Raw genomic sequence first — 23,021 nt, forward strand, 5'->3', positions numbered from 1 at the left:
TTGCTTCAGGTAGTGAGTTCCAGTCCGAAATAGTGCGAGGATAAAATGAAAATTTATAGAAATCTTTATTTGTGGATATTTGCCTAAATTTATGTTTCCCCCTAGTGCGTCTATCAGAAATTGTTAAGTTGTCCTTAGGAACTTCCACTAACCCCCAATTTATTTTATACAGCAAAGTTAATCTAGCCTTCTTCCTTCTAGATTCTAAATTTTCCCATTCCAATGATTTTATTAAATTTGAAACTGCTCCAGGTGATCTGTCTTTATAATCATTAAAGACAAACCTGGCTGCCTTACGCTGTACCTGCTCAACCTGAGTGATGTGTTGTTTTTTGTACGGATCCCAGACAGGGGAAGAGTATTCGACGACCGGACGGACAAGTGATGTGTACGTAAGGTTTTTAACCTTACGTGTGCAGTTTTTTAAGTTCCTACGAAGAAAACCTAAGGTCTTATTTGCCTTACAAGTAATATTGTCAATATGCGTTCCCCAATCAAGATCATGGCTTATAGTTACGCCTAAATATTTGCTGTCTTTTACTGCTTCTAAAATATGATTATGTAATATATAATCAAAAGTTGAAGGTTTACTTTTTTTAGAAATATGAATTACATAACACTTCTCAGGATTAAAATTCATTTGCCAATCCTCTTCCCATTTTACTAAACTAGACAAATCTTTTTGAAGTAATTGTGCATCAGAACTATTATTTACATTTCTATATAATAAACAGTCATCTGCAAAAAGTCTTGCATTGCAAGTTACATGTTCGGGTAGGTCATTTATAAAGAGTAAAAATAATGTTGGGCCTAAAACTGTTCCCTGAGGGACACCAGAATCAACTGCTAATTTTGAAGATTTTACACCGTTTAATAGTACTTGCTGTTGCCTGTCAGCTAAAAAGTCATTTATCCAATTTAAATTTTGATTTCTAATACCATAAAATTCTAATTTCTGGGCTAATCTTTTATGGGGGACTTTATCGAAAGCTTTGGAAAAATCTAAAAGTATGACATCTATTTGGTTACCATATCCCAATGATTTAGCAAGATCTTGTATGCTGATGATAAGTTGGGTCTCACAAGACCTTTTGCTTCTAAACCCATGCTGACTATCATTTAATATGTTATTAATTGTAAGGTGTTTCCTTATGTTGCTTGTTAAAATATGTTCTAAAATTTTGCAACATATTGCAGTTAATGAAACTGGTCTATAATTAATAGCATTATGCTTGTCACCTTTTTTAAATATAGGTACAACATTAGCCTGCTTCCAATCATTTGGGATTTTACCAGTATCAATAGATTTTTGGAAAAAGAATGTCAAAAATGGAGACAATTCTTCTGCAAAATTATGTAAAAAATATGCTGGCAGATTATCAGGGCCAGTGGCTTTATGTGGATTTAAGTTTTTAAGTAATTTTAATAAGCCATTATTACTAATAAATATGTCTGGCATAGTGGGGTGGGGACTTGTACCTTTATTTGGCATAGAGGATGTATCTTCGGTTGTAAAAGCCTTTTTAAATTGTTCGTTTAGGATGTTAGCTTGTGTATTCGGCTCACTATACAATAAGCCATCCTTTCCTCTTAATGGTGACACTCCAGATGTTTCTGTTTTTTTGCTTTTAATAAATTGCCAGAAAGATTTAGGTTTTTCTTCTAACTGGGGGCTAATTATTTCTTGCATATATGTGCTCTGGGCTCTTCTTATTTCTCTTTGAGCAGTAGCTTTTAACTTTTTATATTTATCTTTATGTTCTTGTTTACCAGTTTTTTTAGCTTTGTTGTAAGCTTTACGTTGCTTTTTACATAAATGGTCTATATCCCTATTTGCCCAAGGGTTGGTGTATTTAGATTTAGTGATTTTGCTTGGTACATTATCATCTATTATTTTATTACTACCTTCTTTGAATTTATTCCATAATTGGTCAATATTTAAATTTTCATTAGTCTGAGATATAAGTTCAGATATAAAATGAGATGTTACGTCTTTTATCTTTTTAATGTCTACCTTTTTCCATAAATAAATTTTATGTTGTGATTGTTTAGATCTTTGGGGCTTGCAGATTGCATCCACTAAAACAATATCATGGTCAGATATACCTGGTATAGATTTTATTTTTGTTATTAATGCAGGTTGGTTTGTGCAGAAAAGGTCAAGTATATTATCTTTCCTAGTTGGAAAATCAACCATTTGTTCAATGCCTAAGTTGTTAAGCATATCTATAGGATACATTGAGCCAGATATATTTTGCTCAGGCCATTTTATGTCTGGAAGGTTAAAGTCACCACCAAGCCAGAAGGTGGAATTTTTAAATTTTAACTTAAGTTCATTAATTTCAATGATCATTTGTTTGAGATAGTCTATATCATTTTTATTTGGTGGTCTATATGCAGAAATAATAACTAAGGATTTAGTATCAGTTATATTAATTTGGGCAGCAATAAGTTCTACATTTTTGCTTTTATATACTTCTTGGCAAATAATACCTTTTTTAATGGCGATTAATACACCTCCACCTTCTTTTCCGACCCTGTCGTTTCGGAATACATCTTCAAATAGTGTGTTTGGAAAAATTTCAGAAGATAATACATCTTTGTTTAACCAAGTTTCATTACCAATAATAATATCTGGTTTAGATGATGATAATAAATTTTCAATTTGAGGAACTTTATTTTTACAACTTCTAAAATTAATCTGAAGAACTCTTAATGAGTTTTGTCTATTAATATTCTTATTTCTTAATTGCTTCGTCACGGGTGGTTTAGGTGATGATGTAGCAACTGGGTCTCCAAAGTTTTCATGGCTATCATTTATATTAAAGCTTAAGGAAAAATCTGAACTATCTGAAAGTACTGAATATGAGTTAGGGTTCAAAATAGAATTACCTGATGAGAGGTATGATTGAAAAATGGTTCTAGAGTGATTAGGAGTATCACATATCGGGCATATCCAAAGTGCTGATGAATTTCCAAACTTTTCATACATTGATGGACTTATATTTACACATCCAATATGACACCATTTATCGCAATTATCACAAACAATGGCATCACTGTCCCAGGTACACTCATGCGAGCAAATAGAGCATGGGTAACTGGAGTCATTCAAGTTTGATGGGCCAGGGTTGGTTTCAACCTGGTTGCTTAAAAGAATTCTGATCAAAAGATGAATGTGGCGATCTGATTTGCCAAAAACACATTTTCTTTTAAAATTGGACACATGTAAGTGCCAGTAATAAATCTGAGTAGATACCTCAATTGTTGTGTCACATTGAAGGCTGATAGTGATACCCTCATATTTGTTGGAGTCTAGTATATTATTTTGTATATTAAACTCATTGACGGTGCTCAGAAAAATAAAAAATGTTGAGCAAATCACGACTAAGCTATGTTTAAACATTTTGACAGAGTCTAAGTGTCATAAAAATATAATCAGTGAAGAGAAGGATGGTGACTCTCATACACATTCATAACATGTTTAATAAGACAGTTAGTAGTTGATGACAAATTAGATCTTCGTTCCTTGGGCGACTCAAGGACACAGGATAAACACACTAGGAAGCCATATTATATAAGGTGTAAGGATAGATAGATAGGATATTATTACCTATTTAATCACAGAGACTCTGTTTGCCGATCAAAACAAAACAAAAACAAAAAAAGTAAACCGGAAGTGGTTTACAATGTTTACATTTATGGAAAATAAATTTTCCCGCCACTGTACAAATGTGAATCAAAAATTTACGTATACAAATAATTTTATTTACAAGGAAATATCAAATATTTTGGTAATTTTCATACACACAATGACAAATGTAAGCCAAATGTTGATGTAATAGCAAGTTCCGGGATTTATTACTCTAGAAAAGCTGTAAGTTCCAAATATTTTTGAGAGCTGCAATTTAGACGTCCATTTCCTAGCACATGCGCACACAGTACTCCCTGTAGTGTTAGGTACCACCTTAATAATATTCTAGCAAAACCCAGTCAAATGGTTCAGGGTAGGTTATGCTTTAAACAGACTTTGCTTATTGTGTGTGTGGTTTGTTTGCTGTGAATTTACATGTACAACATGTACTAATTTTTTGTCATGGATGAATACACCATATCCTTTGTATTTCTATACAAATGCTGTATTGGTACAAATAAATTACCTTGGTTGAGGAGGAATATCTGTCATATCTTTGTTTTGTTCAGCATACTATAAATATAAAAAAATAAACTTTACTTTACTTTTAAGTTAGATGCAACAAAGTTTAACTCAGCATCTTACTAAGCATAAACAAGAATGTGCCCATATCACATGGATGCCCCCATCCGCACTATCATTTTCTATGTTCAGTGGACCCTGAAAATGCGGTAAAATCACTTATTTGGCATTAAAATCAGAAAGATCATGTCAAAGGGAACATGTGTACTTAGCATGCTAAATTTCAACTTGATTGGACTTCAACTTCATCAAAATCTACCTTGAGCAAAAACTTGAACCTAAAACAGGACAGATGGATGGACGAACGAACAGCCCAGAAAACAAAATGCCCATAAATGGGGCATAATAAATGGGGTATAAAAATATAAAGAAATGAGAAAACCCAAATCTAGACCCTCCTGCATTACCAATGACTGGTAGGAAAGGGAGACTAGGCAACGATGACCTCAGAAATGTTTGGCAAAATAGATTACACAATTCAGGATATTTTACCATATTTTTTATCCATTGTTTTTTTGAGAAAAACTAACCTCTTTTCTCCTTTTATCTCTTTCTTTCTTCCTTACTATACAAAAACCACCCAAACATATCATTTCTCCTGAAAATACAACAAAATTTGCAATTATCAGCTAAAAAGTACATGTAGAAGGATTTTGAAGGTACATACTTCATCATCAAGGGTTCTTGAATTCAAATTTTCAATGAGATCTTTGGGAACTCATATTTTATGGTAAAAAACAATTTGTTTGTATTACAAGACTAGACAGGTCTCTAAAACTTTTTGATGTTTTAAGTAAATAAAACAGAGGTTCATGGATTTATTTCATACCTCTTTAAGTTTTAAGATGGCAAATTGAAATATGCTCTAAGACTAATACAAACCTTTTTTTACCAGAGAGATTTTCTACATTTTACTTATGTTTTAAGTCTTTGCAAATGTTTCCATGTAAATTTTATTCATCAACATTGATTGTATTTTCATCTTGTTTTCTTTTGCACTTTTTTTTGTGTGTGCTGCATGCATTGAAATAATGATCAATAACTACATGTAATCAATGTAGAATACAATTACTGGTAATTCATTTTTTCCCCCCAAAGTATATTCATGTTTCAAATTTAATGATTCAAATAAGAATACTATTTTGAAGATACAATGTAACTTATCAATTTTGTGATTTAAACAATATAAAGTAATAATGTTTTTAACATTTTGTCAAGTAATTAAATTAATGATTCCGTCGTTCCAATGAAATCTTGGAATAAATGAACATGTGCTTTTTGTATAGTCTTAGTACAAAAAAAGTGTTTCATTTTTCATGCCAAAGATCTTCACTAAAATAATATTGTCAATTTAGATAATCTGTATTTTTCATCTTTTGGAGATAAATGCTTGAATTTCTTGGAATGGAAAATACAATTTAATTTTACAGGATGTATTTTTATACTTCAGTTATGGTGTAACACCACTAATTCAGGCCTGGCCAGAAAGCACATACAAGTGTAGTACATATTTAACACAAAATAGTTCCTACGCATGAGTGTAACTTTCAAAATATGTAGAATATTTAGGTATTTTTGGTATCAAATGAAAGCTGAAGGACTGGTGATCATTGTAGAACACTTTTGGACTTTTAGTTTTAAATATTAAAAAACTGCACCAAATTTTAAAAAGAGGGTACATTTTGTATGTTTGTCAGATCTGAAGTACCTGTTTTGGTACATCTGAAGTTCAGGGAACCAGTTCTTTCTTATATGCCATGCAAGGTATGTTGATTTTTTCAGTACAAGACACCATAAAGTGTTGCTTTGAAATGCAATGATTGCCACTTTATTTGAACTTAAAATAAAAGAGGTGTGCCTGCTTGAAACGGAGGAATTTAACATAGAAAGCAATGGGACTATGAATTAGTGGTGTACAGTGTACTTCCTTATTTTTAGACTGTTAAAGGGAGATAATTATAAAAAAAAAATGACAGAATTTTGACTGGTATACAAACATGACAAAAGGATCCCAATGTACTTACCAAAGAACATAATCAGTGTTTGGAACCATGGATGATCAAATTCATGGACTGTTCTGGTATTGTTAGCACTTCTGTCAGGATATCCTTCTACTCTGTAAGATTAAATAAAAAGTGTGTACACACTAAAATGTCTCACCTGTTTTACTATTTATGGAATTCATGTTAAAAGTCTGTAACATGAAGGTTTTATTACAAGTATCACATAAACTTATAAGTGATTATTATCAATATTCTATGAAATTGTAGTCACAGTATTATGAACCATGCAAGACAGACATCACTGAACTAGTACACATTTTTGTTTAGGGGCAATCTATAGCATGCATTTGGGTGCAGTATTTTCTCGTTGTGATGGATGACCCATTGGTGGCCTTCACTGCCTTCTGTTGTTTTTTGCTCAATGGTCGGGTTGTTGTCTCTTTGACACATAATAGATGTCATTCCTCATTTCTGTCCTCAATTTTATGTACATCCAACAAAAAATCCATACACCAAATATAGTGATTCTTCCACTGATAAAGCCCGAGAAACAGAATAAACCACAAAACCTAAACATGGACCAATGAACCATGAAACTGAGTTCAGGGTCATATGAACCCTGCCAGACAGACATGTACATATTAAAATAGATTCATCAACAAATATAGTTGACCTTTTGATTATAGTATCTTAATAACTGACTTGACCACATAACTTTAACCATGACCACTGAGTAATTTGAATGAGGTTGAGGTCAAGTGAACCTTTACTGATTGACATTAAAACCTTGCAAGTAACCCATATAACAAATATAGTTATAGTACTCTTACTAACATTAAGATAGTATTTCACTTTTCAACAAAAAAAACTTTTTTTCAAGCAGTTACTGAACCATGAAAATGAGGTCAAGGACATACACACATGTACATGCATAGCAGACTTTGTAACATAAGGTATATTCTGCATGATGGTTCTGATTTTACAAAGTTCACAACAAATATTTATACTGACATGAACGCATGAATATTGAGAATAGAAAATTACTCCAATTTAAATGACACTTTAGCAATAAGCTTTGTGTCATAAGCTTGACCATTAATTGATATGAAAGATAATTACTAATACTCATCATAAATACTAATAAAATATTTGTATAACTTATACTTCCAATTTTACCTTACAATATTTTTCACACCTTAAGACTGAATTGAGTATTACATATTAGAAGTCTTTCATGTAAATTTCAGCAACTTTTTAAAAAATGTGTCATAAATATTTTAACATCAAATGTCAAGTTAATTAAGATAATTATTCATAACTACTAAAACTGTATTTTTCTGAAAGTTCAATTTCTTAATAAACATGACAAATTGATAAAACAAAAATAACCTGGTGACATTTGCAAACATGTAACAGGATATAAGAGGGTAGTATTAATGGGGATACCTTCATGACAAATAACGGTAAAAATTCTTGCCAAATGATGTTAACAGTACATGTAAATATTGGTGCATAACTATAAAATGTACACTTTTTCATTAAGACACTTAAAAATACCACTGATTTTGATGCATCTGATCGAATTATTTTTAAACCTCTGGCGAATCACGAAAATTATATTATTCAAACATCATCTTTGGTGCCTATTTAAGTGGGTCTCGTTGGGGTCTAAGTGTGACGCGGGATTGCTGATATTTTGTAAGCGTGACATGTGAAAGTCAAATTATTGTGGCGTGAAAACATGAAATGAGGTCTTGCAGGGCCCGGGAAATGACAAAAAAAATGAGAATTGCTTACGCACATAGTGTAAGCGGGATATGGGAATCTGACAAAACAGTAAGCGGGATACGGGATCGGAACCCCCCAATGAGACCCCCATTTAATTGAGTATAATTTTACATCATAAAATTTTGGCACAACACAACCCTAACGTATTATTGGGGCCTTTTATAGCGGATTATATGCGGTATGGGCTTTGCTCATTGTTCAAGGCTGTACGGTGACCTATAATTGTTAATGTTAGTGTCATTTTGGTCTTTTGTGGATAGTTGTCTCTTTGGCAATCATACCACATCTTCTTCTTTATATTAGTTTCGAAAATTTGATTTTCGAGCCCTTGTCATGAAGTAAGGTGTTCATTTTAAACTTGAAATGTCCCTACTTGCAATCATTTTGTGCCTTTTTACTAATAGTATTTATGCTTCCAGTAACAAGCATTCCAACCATCAAAACAATCTGAAACCCGGAGAGCGCCATTTTTAAATAATGTGACACTTTGTACACCTGACACGTGATTTCAATTAGGGGGAGATAATTACCCGTTGTCGGTAGCTCAAGGAAGAATGAAGTAAAAAGGCCAAGTAGCTGTGGAATGGGTTGTTTGACAGGATGTTTTCATTCTGAACAAGGAAGTTATGATGACAATAGACCAAAAAAAATGACCAACAATCGATCGTCTGCGGTTTTGGACTGGTCGAACGTTTCTCAATATACTGGATATCTTTATAAAAAGCCATTTGGACATCCATCAAATAAATGGTCTAAAAGGTGATAATAGTGTATTAGACATTCCGTTATCTGATATGTGTTATTTTTAGCCTAAGGGGATATTTATGTACATGCATGTAATTCAATAGGATAAGATATATCAATCATGTCAATAATGGTACGAACAAATTACCTGAGTTTTAATAATTGAGTTAAATAGTGCATGTAAATTGTAATATTTGTATGTTTACATTTATATAATGTTGGGTGTATAGTATCAAATGCCAAATATTTCTTAATTTCATTAACATTTTGCAAGTTATCTGTTTCATTGTTGTAAAACATTTTGTAAAATATTTCCCTAATTTGATTATAAACCAATGGCAATACTTGTTTCAATTTAACATTTTTAAAGAAAAATATTAAATTTAATAATTCATGGCTTATATGCCAATTCCAAGGCACACAAATTTTAATTATTAAAAGTTAATTTTAGAATACTTTTTAGGTGAACCTGAAAGTTCCTTTATAAGTGTCCCCTGTTCTTAATACATTAGGATTTATTTAGAAAATACGTAATGACTTTCTTTTAATTCTTGAATGGTGACCTATAGTTGTTTTAAATAATTGTGTCATTTTGGTCTCTTGTGGAGCGTTGTCTCATTGGCAATCATACCACATCTTCTTTTATTATATGTACATGTACAAATGATGTAGGTGAAGTAAAAATGTCTGAAGGAATGCACATAGTTTTATTTTTTTTATCTCACTTATTTTCAAACTAGATGTACATATAGTAGATTGAATTGAAGAATTAATATCTGTTAATTCCTAAAATAAGGTATTAAATAATTCCATTTTATATCGAGCAATAATTTTTCATTAAATTGAAATACTCAGAACTTTTTTTAAATAATTCTTATAAAATTAACTTATTTAAGAAAATTAAATTAAAAAAAACCACATAAATTGTATAGTGGGCAACTTTTTTAATCATTTTTATATTTCAGATTTTTTGTTGTGAAAGATGGCTACCTGTTTTATTATACCGAACAAGAAAGAAAAGATATGGAAAAAAGAAAATACATCAGTATTCATCCTAAGGCATGTATATCAATTGATTACTGAACAAGGAAGTAAAATAGAGAAATTAAAAAAACAACAACATTAAAGAACAGAATTAATAAATAAGGAGATATGGTATAATTACGATAAAGACAACTATCCACCAAATACCAAACAATAAGGATTTGAATAACTAAAGGTCACCTTATGTCCTTCAACAATCAGCAAGTGTCCCTTGTCTAATAGTATGTTGTAAAAGGTCTTGTCATGAAAAAATGCAAGACAACTCAAAAGACAAAAATCAACGTTCTGATTTATACTAAAAACAATTATGACAGACATGCTTGTGTGAAAAACTTTTTAAGTGAGTTGAGAGAGCAACCTTATAAGAAATAAAAGCCTGCATAGGGAATCAGACTTAAGAGGCTTCATGTCTCTTAATGTTAAAATTCTTTAAGGCAATTAAAGTAGTGATGTCCTATAACCAATTGAGCAATGTCTTGCTGATTCTCTTCTTCATCTCTAACTTAACACATCTCAAAATAACTTGTATAGCTTTGACAAATGAATTCCTTGTAAGTTTTTTTCATGTGTTAAGGTGGTTCGGGACTATTCGACTGCATAATTTCACGTATGAATTACAAAAGTATTTGTCGTAAATTCAATATGATCTTTTAAAATATTTTGATTGATTAGAAATGTTAAGTCATTGTGGTTATGTGACTGCTAGAATATTTTCGTTATTATCCGTATTGGTTAAAGGGTCAAAATTATATTTCGCCCATTTTCACCATTTTCCCACCCAAATTTGGGTTTTAAGGCAAAATATTTATTTTTCCTTATCAGTGACCTATGTTATTTGCTCATTCTTTGAAGCTTTATTTCAGCTTTTTATATAGTAGTTTTGGACCAAGTGTCATAGAACGGTTTTTTGATATTACGATAAAAATATGTCAACATCGTTATTTTCCTTACCATTATTGAAAAATGGTCCCTTTTACATACCTGTTTAAAAGTAAAATTTTGAGTTTAAATGGTCCGTGACCCCCTATTTTTTTACCAATTTGATTCACTTTCTGTAAAGAAGAAAATAACAAAAAATATGACACTACTGATAGAAACTTCGAATAGGCCCGAGCCACCATGCAGAAGATATACATGTATCTTTTACTGTTTACCGAGTATCATAACTAATTTGCCATTATACAAATGAGTAAAGATTACTCTAAATTATGATCACAATTTTAACACAATGTCAGGTTCATTATTTTATAAAAAAAAAGTTGAATGAGGATCATTTATATTAGTGGGATAATATTTTTTCTGGATTTCTTGTATTACATGTACTTTGATCATTAGCTGATCTAGAATAAAGTTAAAATGGTTGGATTTGTAACTGATTGTTGTTGTTTTATTTTTCAATTGGCAAGACAGACATTTCTAATGCTTATGGAGTAGTTGTTACTAGTACAGTATAAAGTGTAATAAACTGATATTCTATTTTAGGGATTTATTCCTTTAGGAGAATCTATCATTAGTATTCATAATGAAGAAACTCAATATTCAGCTTTCACAATCTACAGTACAGAACTTAATGTAAGTGTTACAAATTATTTATTCATGGCCTAGAAGTCTAAGTACAAAATTAATGTAGTTTATCTATTTTGATCACTTAAAGTCTTTCCTCTGATTTAAAACCTTCTTAAAAAAGTATTTGAAGAGGTTATCTTCTATCTTTATTGACCAGTATAGACAGTTTTCCTGATGAAGATCAGCGGTTGTCTCTTAGAACTCAATGTACGTTACTCACAATTCTTAGCACAAATTTAATATAACTTAACTTAGTGCAGAAGTCAAGGTAAGAAGTTGATAAAAAGATTTTACCAAATAAATAAGAGTCCCTAAAAGATCAAGAAAAGGACCAATATGTGTTAAAACTTAGGCTGGCTTGATATTCTTGCTGATAAAGTCAGTATCAAAAACAAAAAAGCCAATATCCTAAATATGTATTTAGCATGGATTATCTCCCATACAAAAGAGATATATCAGTATTTGACTAGGTAGTGATGGTACACAGAAAGTGTACAACCATATATGTTGTTTTAAAAAAAAATGTAATATATTTTACAGATGACCTATTTTTTTGTATATATTTTACAGATGACCTATTTTGTATATATTTTACAGATGACCTATTTGTATATATTTTACAGATGACCTATTTTATATATATTTTACAGATGACCTATTTTGTATATATTTTACAGATGACCTATTTTTATATATATTTTACAGATGACCTATTTTGTATATATTTTTCAGATGACCTACTTGTTAGGTACAGAAAGTAATTATGATAGAACTAAAGTGTTGGAACATTTAGAAAAGGCACAGAAAATGTAAGAATTTGAATAGTTCTACCTTTTTGTAAACAGAGGTTGCGAGTTAATGAGAAAGAATATTAAAGAAAAAAAATGATTATCTAGTTTAAAGTTGGCTAACAATTTACAATACCTGTTTGGAATTTTATATACTGCTGATTAATTATTACTTGTGGAATACTTATTTTTATGGATTTCATTGGTATAGATAAATCATGAATTAAGATGTTAAACAAAGTATTTATGTATAGACATGTACTGTTATGCATATTTTGCATAGCTAGTACATCAAATATCCATGAAAATGATAGTTTCCTCAATCCATGAACATTTTTTCTATATTTGAATTCTTTAATTAGCTATTCTATAAATATTTGTGTTATTTGATTATAATTTAATTTTGGATGTAACAGGTCTTCTGATTTGGTGACGTTATTTGATTATGAGCACATAGACATAACTTAGTCATGTGACCATGACGTCATCAACGTTTTTTCGTGATTTTCTACGGTTTTAAATGAAATTTAGAATTAAATTATAAAGCTATGCGCGTTATTCAGTGTGCACCAAATTTTAATGGTTATTTCTTCATAACCAGAAAGAATATTACTGTCATTCCTTAAGAAGAAAAAAAAATGTTCAAATGTAGTAATGTTTAATCCTATAGACAGGGTTTCCCCTGGGTCAATTATTTTTTTCGCCACTTCTTTCGTCAAAACAATATATTTTTCGCCACTTTATTATTTTCGCCAAGTAATACAAATATATTTTTCTTTTAAAATTTTCCTTTTTTTCAGCCCCCCCCCCCCACACACACACACACTACATCTTATCACTTGGAATTGATACCACGTGTACGGTGTAGTCATTACATTGAAGGGTTACTCTCGTTCCAACCTTTTGAATAGATTTCTTCATTACGACAGTTTTCTTTTCTAGACCATCGGAAATAAGTAAAAGTATATGCTTGAAACACGTGTATCACTGAAACGACTTTGAAGTACCCACTCAAATCAATAATCTATATGAAAGTTAAATGATAAAGTTTTAAATCAGAGACCTTTCTTGCTTTTGAACATTTTTCGTCATAACAACAATTTTCTTTTCTGGACTATCATACAAAAGAAGGAGAGGAAGCGTAAACATTTTGCTTCAAACACATGCGTCGCAAAGTGGTTAAGAAACCTTTTTGTGACATATGACCGAAGCCATTTAACTATGCTTTCGAGCATTAACATACAGCTATCTGTCCATTTTGTCATATCATACAATCAACACCTTTATTAATTAGTCCTTTGATGTCGATAGCTATGAATGCAATCAGCCGATTATTGATTTTTTGTCAAAATCTTAACGAGTACAAGGTGAATTCCGAGTATTGTCTGATCGGTAAGGTCAGAGAAACCCGAAAAAAAAGTAAATAAAAGAGATTTCTGAAAATAAATCGTTACATATTTTCTTCGCCAAATTCTTTCGCCAATGACGAATTTTAATCGCCACAATTGTTATTTTTTCGCAAATTGCGAAAGTGGCGACCGCCAGCGGAAACCCTGCTATAGATCTGGTGATTACAAAATTGACATGAAATGTGTATTGTATTACAGAACCTGGAAGAATGCTCAGTTAATGGATAATATGATCAAACAATTAGAAGATCAGGGATTACAAATGGCAAAACAAAAACAGGTGTATTTTGGTAAGTCAAGATCAGGGATTACAAATTGCAAAACAAAAACTGTTGTATTTTTAAAGGTCAAGATCAGAGATTACAAATGACAAAACAAAATCATGTGTATTTTGGTAGGTCAAGATCAGGGATTACAAATGGCAAAACAAAAACAGGTGTATTTTGGTAAGTCAAGGTCAGGGATTACAAATGGCAAAACAATAACAGGTGTATTTTGGTAAGTCAAGGTCAGGGATTACAAATGGTAAAACAAAAACAGGTGTATTTTGGTAATTAAAGGTCAGGGATTACAAATGGAAAAACAAAAACAGGTGTATTTTGGTAAGTAAAGGTCAGGGATTGCAAATGGTAAAACAAAAACAGGTGTATTTTGGTAAGTAAAGGTCAGGGATTACAAATGGAAAAACAAAAACAGGTGTAATTTGGTAAGTCAAGGTCAGGCATCTAAGGTCAGGGATAACAAATGTCAAAACAAAAACAGGTGTATTTCGGTCAGTCAAGGTCAGGGATAACAAATGGCAAAACAAAAACAGGTGTATTTCGGTAAGTCAAGGTCAGGGATAACAAATGGCAAAACAAAAACAGGTGTATTTCGGTAAGTCAAGGTTAGGGATTACAAATGGCAAAACAAAAACAGGTGTAATTTGGTAAGTCAAGGTCAGGCATATAAGGTCAGGGATAACATATGGCAAAACAAAAACAGGTGTATTTCGGTAAGTCAAGGTCAGGGATAACAAATGGCAAAACAAAAACAGGTGTATTTCGGTAAGTCAAGGTCAGGGATAACATATGGCAAAACAAAAACAGGTGTATTTTGGTAAACAAGGTCAGGGATAACAAATGGCTAAACAAAAACAGGTGTATTTTGGTAAGTCAATGTCAGGGATTACAAATGGCAAAACAAAAACAGGTGTATTTCGGTAAGTCAAGGTTAGGGATTACAAATGGCAAAACAAAAACAGGTGTATTTCGGTAAGTCAAGGTTAGGGATTACAAATGGCAAAACAAAAACAGGTGTAATTTGGTAAGTCAAGGTCAGGCATCTAAGGTCAGGGATAACAAATGGCAAAACAAAAAAAGGTGTATTTCGGTAAGTCAAGGTCAGGGATAACAAATGGCAAAACAAAAACAGGTGTATTTCGGTAAGTCAAGGTCAGGGATAACAAATGGCTAAACAAAAACAGGTGTATTTTCGTAAGTAAACGTCAGGGATTACAAATGGCAAAACAAAAACAGGTGTATTTTGGTAGGTCAACATGGTCAAGGTCAGGGATAACAAATGGCTTAACAAAAACCGATGTACTTTGGTTAGTCAAGGTCAGGGATTACAAATGGCTGAACAAAAACAGGTGTATTTTGGTAGGTTAACATGGTCAAGGTCAGGGATTACAAATGGCAAAACAAAAACAGGTGTATTTTGGTAAGTCAAGGTCAGGGATTACAAATGGCAAAACAAAAACAGGTGTATTTTTGTTAGTCAAGGACAGGGATAACAAATGGCAAAACAGAAACAGGTGTATTTTGGTGAGTCAAGGTTAGGGATTACAAATGGCAAAACAAAAACAGGTGTATTTTGGTTAGTCAAGGACAGGGATAACAAATGGCTAAACAATAACAGGTGTATTTTGGTAAGTCAAGGTCAGGGATTACAAATGGCAAAACAAAAACAGGTGTATTTTGGTAAGTAAATGTCAGGGATTACAAATGGCAAAACAAAAACAGGTATATTTTGGTAGGTCTTGATGAAATAGTTAAAGGACTTACAAAATGAGAAGTTTCAAGTTAAATCTCATTCAGTATTTTTAATATGATACTTTGAAAATGGAGTAATCGTCTATATAAAAAAGAAGATGTGGTATGATTGCTTATGAGACAACTATCCACAAAAGACAACCAGATGCTCCGCAGGGCGTAGCTTTATACGACCGCAGAGGTTGAACCCTGAATGGTTGGGGCAAGTATGGACACAACATTCAAGCTGGATTCAGCTCTAAATTTGGATTGTGATTAAATAGTTGACACAGCATAGGTTTCTGATACAGAATGAATGTGTTCTTATGAACTTAAAATTTTGGTTTTCTCTTACAGCAATTCACTATGCTGTTGAATATTAATCCTCTCAAAAAAATGTTTGAAGAAATTTTCTTTTTATTTATGAAATTTCAAATGAGAAAATTGAACCCAATTTTTTTAATCACATCCACCTTTCCCTTATTCCAAAACTAATCTCAATTAAAATTTCTAATGGAGTTTGCAACAATAACTACTCATTTAAATACATCATAAAATATTAAGATGTAAAAAAACTGCTTGTTATCACTGAATGGTAAAGATTATTTTAATTTATCAGTCGGTAGTAAAAAGTGAATATACATTGTAAATTGTATATAACAAAGATTTAAGTTGGTTCTGGACAAAGAAAGATAACTCCAATTAAAAAAAATTCTTGCAATTGCACAATATTGTGCAATTAGATATTTCTGGCTTACTATTCTGGACAAAGAAAGAACTCTAATTAAAAAAGAAATTGCTATTTCACGATATTGTGTAATTATATATTTCTTGCCATTGTGCAATACTGTGCAATTGAAAAGACTTGCTATTGCACAATACTTAATATAATAATTTTAGATCCTGATTTGGACCAACTTGAAAACTCAGGGCCCATAATCAAAAATCTAAGTACATGTTTGGATTCAGCATATCAAAGAACCCCAAGATTTCAATTTTTGTTAAAATCAAACTAAGTTTAATTTTGGACCCTTTGGACTTTAATGTAGACCAATTTGAAAACAAGACCAAAAATGAAGAATCTACATACACAGTTAGATCTGGCATATCAAAGAACCCCATTTATTCAATTTTTGATGAAATCAAACTAAGTTTAATTTTGGACCCCGATTTGGACCAACTTGAAAACTGGGCCAATAATCAAGAATCTAAGTACATTTTTAGATTCAGCATATCAAAGAACCCAACCGATTCATTTTTTGTCAAAATCAAAGTAAGTTTAATTTTGGACCCTTTGGACCTTAATGTAGACCAATTTGAAAACGGGACCAAAAGTTAAGAATCTACATACACAGTTAGATTCGGCATATCAAAGAACCCCAATTATTCAATTTTGATGAAATCAAACAAAGTTTAATTTTGGACCCTTTGGGCCCCTTATTCCTAAACTGTTGGGACCAAAACTCCAAAAAATCAATACCAACCTTCCTTTTATGGTCATAAACCTTGTGTTTAAATTTCATAGATTTCTATTTACTTATACTAACGTTATGGTGCAAAAACCAAGAAAAATGCTTTTTTGGGTCCCTTTTTGGCCCCTAATTCCTAAACTGTTGGGACCTAAACTCCCAAAATCAATACCAACCTTCCTTTTGTGGTCATAAACATTGTGTTTAAATTTCATTGATTTCTATTTACTTAAACTAAAGTTATTGTGCGAAAACCAAGAATAATGCTTATTTGGGCTCTTTTTGGGCCCCTAATTCCTAAAATGTTGAAACCAAAACTCCCAAAATCAATCCTAACCTTTCTTTTGTCGTCATAAATCTTGCGTCAAAATTTCATAGATTTCTATTTACTTAAACTACAGTTATAGTGCGTAAACCAAGAAAATGCTAATTTTGGCCCTTTTTGGCCCCTAATTCCAAAAATGTTGGGACCAAAACTCCCAAAATCAATACCAACCTTTCTTTTGTGGTCATAAACCTTGTGTTAAAATTTCATAGATTTCTATTCACTTTTACTTAAGTTAGAGTGCGAAAACTAAAAGTATTCGGACGCCGACGATGACGCAGACGACGAAGCTAACGTGATAGCAATATATGACGAAAAATTTTTCAAATTTTGCGGTCGTATAAAAATGACACAAACATTAACAACTATAGGTCACCCTACAGCCTTCAACAATAAGCAAAGCCCATACCGCATAGTCAGCTATAAAAGGCCCCGATATAGTATATAAAGGCATTTTCAAAAAGGATGTCACTTATGTTTTCACCTCACACTAAGAAGTAAGTGACAGCTATCCATAGTAATGATTTTGAAGTGCTTACCCTGCGCCTCATTCACAGGGGCTTGTTACAATTGCCGGGTCTACTATCCATAGGAACCCCCAAAAAACAGTTTTTTTAGGGGTTCGTATGGATAGTAGACCCTGCAATTGTAACAAGCCCCTGTGCCTCATGTAAGATTTAATGAAACAGCCTCAATGCATTGAACCATTAAAATGTTGTGCTTAATATTAAATGGTTGTACCTGTGACCATTTTTTTCTTTTTCTTTTTTATTCTTAAAAAAACAATTTGAAAACATTTATTGTATTATAATTAATAAACATCATTGGTGATTATGTTGTGCAGATGAGAGTTGTAAATATTATGCTAAACTTTAATATATGCATATTTCTTTCCTTCCAGATAAACTGCAGTCAGAGATTTCAGCTTTATCTGATGAAAAACAGAAAACTGAGGTAGACTATTTAGATCTGCATGCTGCCTCCATGTTTTGTCAATTATGCTTTGTAGATCTCTTCTTCTTTTTGTTGTTTTCATTTCTTGCATAGTCTTTTGGGTTTCTGTTCTACGTATGAATTTTGAATGTCCTTTCTGTTATGTTTTGCTTCTTTTTTCTTCTTCACTCAAACATGTAAAACAGGTTTATCTATGATATTTGGACAATAAAATTGAGAATGGGAATGGGGAATGTGTCAAAGAGACAACAACCCGACAAGAATATGGGTTGATGAATAGTTATATCCGTACAATGGTGATATTATTTATTTGTTTTTCATTCAACAATTTGGTGCTGCTTTTTTTTAACTTAACTATTGTATTTGTATTACATTGTATGTTACTCTGTAAATTTGTATATATGTTTCCAACAGGAATTAGAGCAAATAAACAGTGAATTGGCAAAAGAGAAAGCAAAACTAGAACAGTATCATGAAGAATTGATGAAAGATTATGAACAAATGAAAGAGTGAGTAAATAAAAAATAAGATCAAATCTAAATATGAAGAAAAAGAAACAAATGGTAATTTTATTGTTTGTACACTTCCATGGAAATAATGTCCCCCTGTTTATTTGTTATTCATTCTTCATGATGCCTATGTTACAAATAAAGTCTGTGACTTTGATATAAAATCTGCACTTTATCCCATGGTAAATAAGACATCTGAGATAAACATATATTTTGGTTTCTTTAGATTTTATCAATGATTTTAGTTATGACTTTTATTGGTATATCGTATTTGAAAAGAATATAGATATAAAAAAGAGGATATGGATTGATTGCTAATGATGTTCCTCTTAATTTTCTTTTGAATTTAGGTGAATTGATAGATTTTGCTTATTTCTTACTCTTTTCATGATTTAAATGATGAAATTAAATACAGGGTTGAGAATCTCAGTCCATTAATAAAATAACCCTGGCAAGTTCATATATATACAACTCGTCTAAACATCAACCCAACAATGTTAGATATATATATATATCTATTACAGTGAATTGGATAATACCATAGAAAGTATGAAGACACTAGAGGCAGACAGTGCAGAATTGTCACAAACATTACAGGAAAAAGATACAATGTTAAAGGTAATATATGTTGTCAAATATCATTCTAAAAGAACAGGATTAAATTAAATGGCTCTCAATGTCGTTGGTCCAGGTAAAATCCTTTGTGAGGGTGAAATTGTTTGATCATTTTAGATATATTTTCAGAATGTCTGTAGCTTAACATAGCTTAAACATTTGGATAATCATTTTTCAAAATAATTTGTTTAATATTTGAAATAAAATAAGCTTGTTTAATGTTAGGAAGAGACTTGTGATTTCACAAACATGTTTAACCCTGTCACATTTTTGCACAGGTCTATCAAATATATTCAAACTTAATGAACGGACAATGTCATGACATAAAACTACAAAAGACAAATAACAGTAACATAGAAAACTAAAGGCCTTTATATACCTGTAAATTAAGATTAAATAACCTTTGAAGAATGATTTTTCAGAGTTTAGCCAAAGACAAAGACAGAGTGTTAACACAACTACAAGATAAAGAAAATCTTATAAATAGAGAATTTGAAGATTTGTCTCAGACCAGAGAGGAATTAAAACTGGCATTGAAACAGATAGAGGATGACACACAGGCTTTGTTAAACGATAAATCTGTTGCAGTAGACAAGTACGTATTTAATAGTGAATGCGTAAACACAAAATTATGCGTTTCTCATGCAAAAAAAAAATAAACTAAGTCCTGGGTTATTTCCATGTAAAAAAAATAGATTATAAAGTCATTATTAATTTTTTTCATCAATTTTTTTAGAGGTTTGCTTTTTTTTTCAAGCAAAAAAATAGATCTTAACTCATAGCCAATTTGAACTTAACTTTGGTGGCATATTCATGAACATTTATATTATCTGTGGCAGACTGGAGGTGAAAACTAAAATACAAAAAAATGATATATCTTATGTATTTTGCTGATTAAATGGGAAGAATTGGAATGAAACAACCTGCATGTGCATTTTAAAAGCTGTCTGTTGAAATTGCCAAATCAATTTCCTTATTACATAGTTTAGTAAATTGTTAAAAATATATCAATTTCCTTATTATACAGTAAGCTCATTGTAAAAAAATAAAGTTTGATGTACAGACAGGATATAACTTTATGTTTCACTGATTTTACTGTTGATAAACAAACTATATGATAGGTTGTTATCGGCTCAATATCATTTAGGACATCAAATTAAATTTACATTTCTTTTATTATGCTGATATAAATGAAATTGAGCATACCTTCTGGTATCAAATAGATTTATATTTATATATTATTTTCCAATGAAATATCAAGTTATGCCTTTGTTTTGGTGGTATTTTACTATTAGGAATTATCTCCCATTAATTTTAGATTTAAAAAGTTATATTCCTTCGACTTAACAGATAATGCTTTGTGTTGAAAGTTGTACTTTGGCCCATAATGGTTCACTTTAAACTTACTTTAAACCAAATGTAACTTAGATTGAGAGTTGTCTCATTGGCACTCATACCAATATATTGATATCTATAAAAGAACTGAATATAGTATCATGTAATAATGAGTTGCTGCCCTTTATTTTAGGTTACAGGAAAATGAATCTATCATACAGCAACTTGAGGAAGAGAAAAAATCTATATGTGATCAGGCCACTGAGTTGAAGGAAACTATTAGGGTATGCTATTACATGTAATACATTTTTGTCAACTAAGACATATACTATCCATAAGGAAGAGTCTAATAAGTAGGTCAGTCAACAATGTTCTAGAAATTTAATTTTTCAAAATGAGAAAGGTCTCCATTATAGAATTTTTAATCCAATCACAATATTTTGGTGTATGCTATTAAAAATATTATCAAGATTGTTGAACTTTGTATGTAAATTTAAAAAGGTATAAATTCTTAGACATTAACAATAATAAACTATTCAAACTTTTTGTCTTTTTTCAGGATTTGAGAACACAGAAAGAAATGACTGAGGCAGAATTAAAGGTAATTAATTATCTCTCTTTGATAGCTCTTATAGACGAATTTAATTTTTTATCCCAGGCCACTTGTGATCTCTTGAATATCTTGTATGTCTTATATGGATATTTCTAAATAATGTGTGTTCATGTTTCTCATCATTATTAAAAAATGATTGAAAAGTGTTAAAAATACTAGAATTTTAAAGTCAACAGTGCTTAAAAAAATACATACTCAACTGTTACATTGTTAGGGTTTTACAGATATGTTAACCATTATGTGTGCTCCTATTTTAGGAGGAAATAGTGGCAAGAATGGCAGCAGAGAAGAAGTTACGAGATGCTAATATATCACTAGATAGACTAGATACAGCTGTGTCATTACAGACACCTAATATAAACCATGAAATCAAAGAAGAGATGAAGACCAATGTCAAAAATCTTAAACGTAAGTTATACATTTTACTTTGGTTTTATGTGTGTTTGGGCTGTAAAAATTATTAACAGTGAACACCAGCTTAAAATCAGTACAAATTACATACAATTGGTTAAGCTTTTAAGAAAACCTTTCTTTATCAATTAAAATATTTTTGAAGAGTAGTTATGGCACAATTTTTATAGAGTTTGATCATCAACTTAAAATTTAATTTAGAAAATAACCAACATTATTTAAGTTCATTATTTCATTGAAATACATTTATCCAACTAGATAACAGGAGAAGGGAGAAGTGAATACCCCTTTTAATAAAGCAGAAGGCCAAAACAGTGATTTCCCCAGTATTTTAAATGAATTGAAAGAAAATTGGTTAAGTCATGTATATTTTATGTTTATAAATGTATCTCTTTGTGGAAAAAAAAGTTCAATATTTTCCATTTTAGGTTTCTTTGAAGACTTGGCAACAGAAGCAGCCATTGACTCAGATAAACCTGTGATAGTTAAGAATTCTATACACGCCAGGAAAACTATAGCCAGACGGGTTAAAACAATGAAATTAGATAGACGGAAATCTAATAGTAAGTCAATACTACTAAATGTTACAAGGGCTTTAAATGTTGTCTTTTACTGCAAGAGTGGTTTAACAGATTATAGTATAGTAAATATTCATTTTAATAACAATTTATGTGTTTTAACAAGATAAACAATTTTTTGTTATTATAAAGTAAAGACATAATGACAAATCTGTTTCTTAGTCATTGTGGACTCTCTTTTATGGGTTATGGGAAGGTAAGTTGACAAGGGATTTTTTTTAATTTGAACTGGCATTTCCTTTTATATTTAAACAATTCATTTCAGAACGCATTCTTTTTTAGATTGATGAATTTATCTTTAAAGTTATATTCATATTATTTAATACAGATATATGAATTTGTTATTGAATTCTTTTGTATCACTTTTTACATATATTTTTTCTAATATACTTTTTCTAGAATATTTAATTACTTCTGGTTAATACATTTGATAAGGCCTTCCAATATAATCAGGTAAAAGCATGGCCTGTTATGTGTTGTTCAGGAATCTGAATGCATTTTGACTCATGTTACAAGGTTTTATTTAAATTATCAGCTATTTAAAAGAATTATTGTTGGCATAACGTCTTAGCTTTTCCATATTTTGAATTTCACACTAATTTGAATTTTGTTTATTCATCAGTAGCAAATCAATTATTATAG

The 23,021-nt window shown here is 31.0% G+C and overlaps 2 protein-coding genes across 3 annotated transcripts in view; one reads left to right on the forward strand and one right to left on the reverse strand.

Moving 5' to 3' along the window:
- The window catches only part of LOC134710015 (solute carrier family 35 member F6-like), a 20,964-nt gene extending 12,443 nt beyond the window's left edge, over positions 1-8,521 (reverse strand). Inside the window, exons 1-4 of the mRNA XM_063570159.1 lie at positions 8,381-8,521; positions 6,241-6,332; positions 4,747-4,814; positions 4,161-4,207 (exon numbers count right to left, since the gene is read on the reverse strand). Coding sequence (XP_063426229.1) covers positions 4,161-4,207; positions 4,747-4,814; positions 6,241-6,332; positions 8,381-8,475 — 302 coding nt within the window. The 5' untranslated portion in view covers positions 8,476-8,521. The remainder of the gene's footprint in view (positions 1-4,160; positions 4,208-4,746; positions 4,815-6,240; positions 6,333-8,380) is intronic.
- LOC134710014 (pleckstrin homology domain-containing family D member 1-like) overlaps positions 8,519-23,021 on the forward strand; it is a 20,278-nt gene continuing 5,775 nt past the window's right edge. The window contains exons 1-13 of one of the 2 annotated variants that reach the window (XM_063570158.1): positions 8,519-8,766; positions 9,717-9,810; positions 11,278-11,367; positions 12,094-12,170; positions 13,757-13,848; positions 18,266-18,318; positions 18,733-18,827; positions 19,352-19,445; positions 19,865-20,037; positions 20,971-21,061; positions 21,337-21,378; positions 21,648-21,798; positions 22,230-22,364. In XM_063570158.1, coding sequence (XP_063426228.1) covers positions 8,591-8,766; positions 9,717-9,810; positions 11,278-11,367; positions 12,094-12,170; positions 13,757-13,848; positions 18,266-18,318; positions 18,733-18,827; positions 19,352-19,445; positions 19,865-20,037; positions 20,971-21,061; positions 21,337-21,378; positions 21,648-21,798; positions 22,230-22,364 — 1,363 coding nt within the window. In that variant the 5' untranslated portion in view covers positions 8,519-8,590. The remainder of the gene's footprint in view (positions 8,767-9,716; positions 9,811-11,277; positions 11,368-12,093; positions 12,171-13,756; positions 13,849-18,265; positions 18,319-18,732; positions 18,828-19,351; positions 19,446-19,864; positions 20,038-20,970; positions 21,062-21,336; positions 21,379-21,647; positions 21,799-22,229; positions 22,365-23,021) is intronic. The other variant, XM_063570157.1, reaches the window with a different exon arrangement.

The sequence above is a fragment of the Mytilus trossulus genome, chromosome 3 (genome assembly GCF_036588685.1).
Source record: "Mytilus trossulus isolate FHL-02 chromosome 3, PNRI_Mtr1.1.1.hap1, whole genome shotgun sequence".
NCBI lineage: Eukaryota > Metazoa > Mollusca > Bivalvia > Mytilida > Mytilidae > Mytilus > Mytilus trossulus.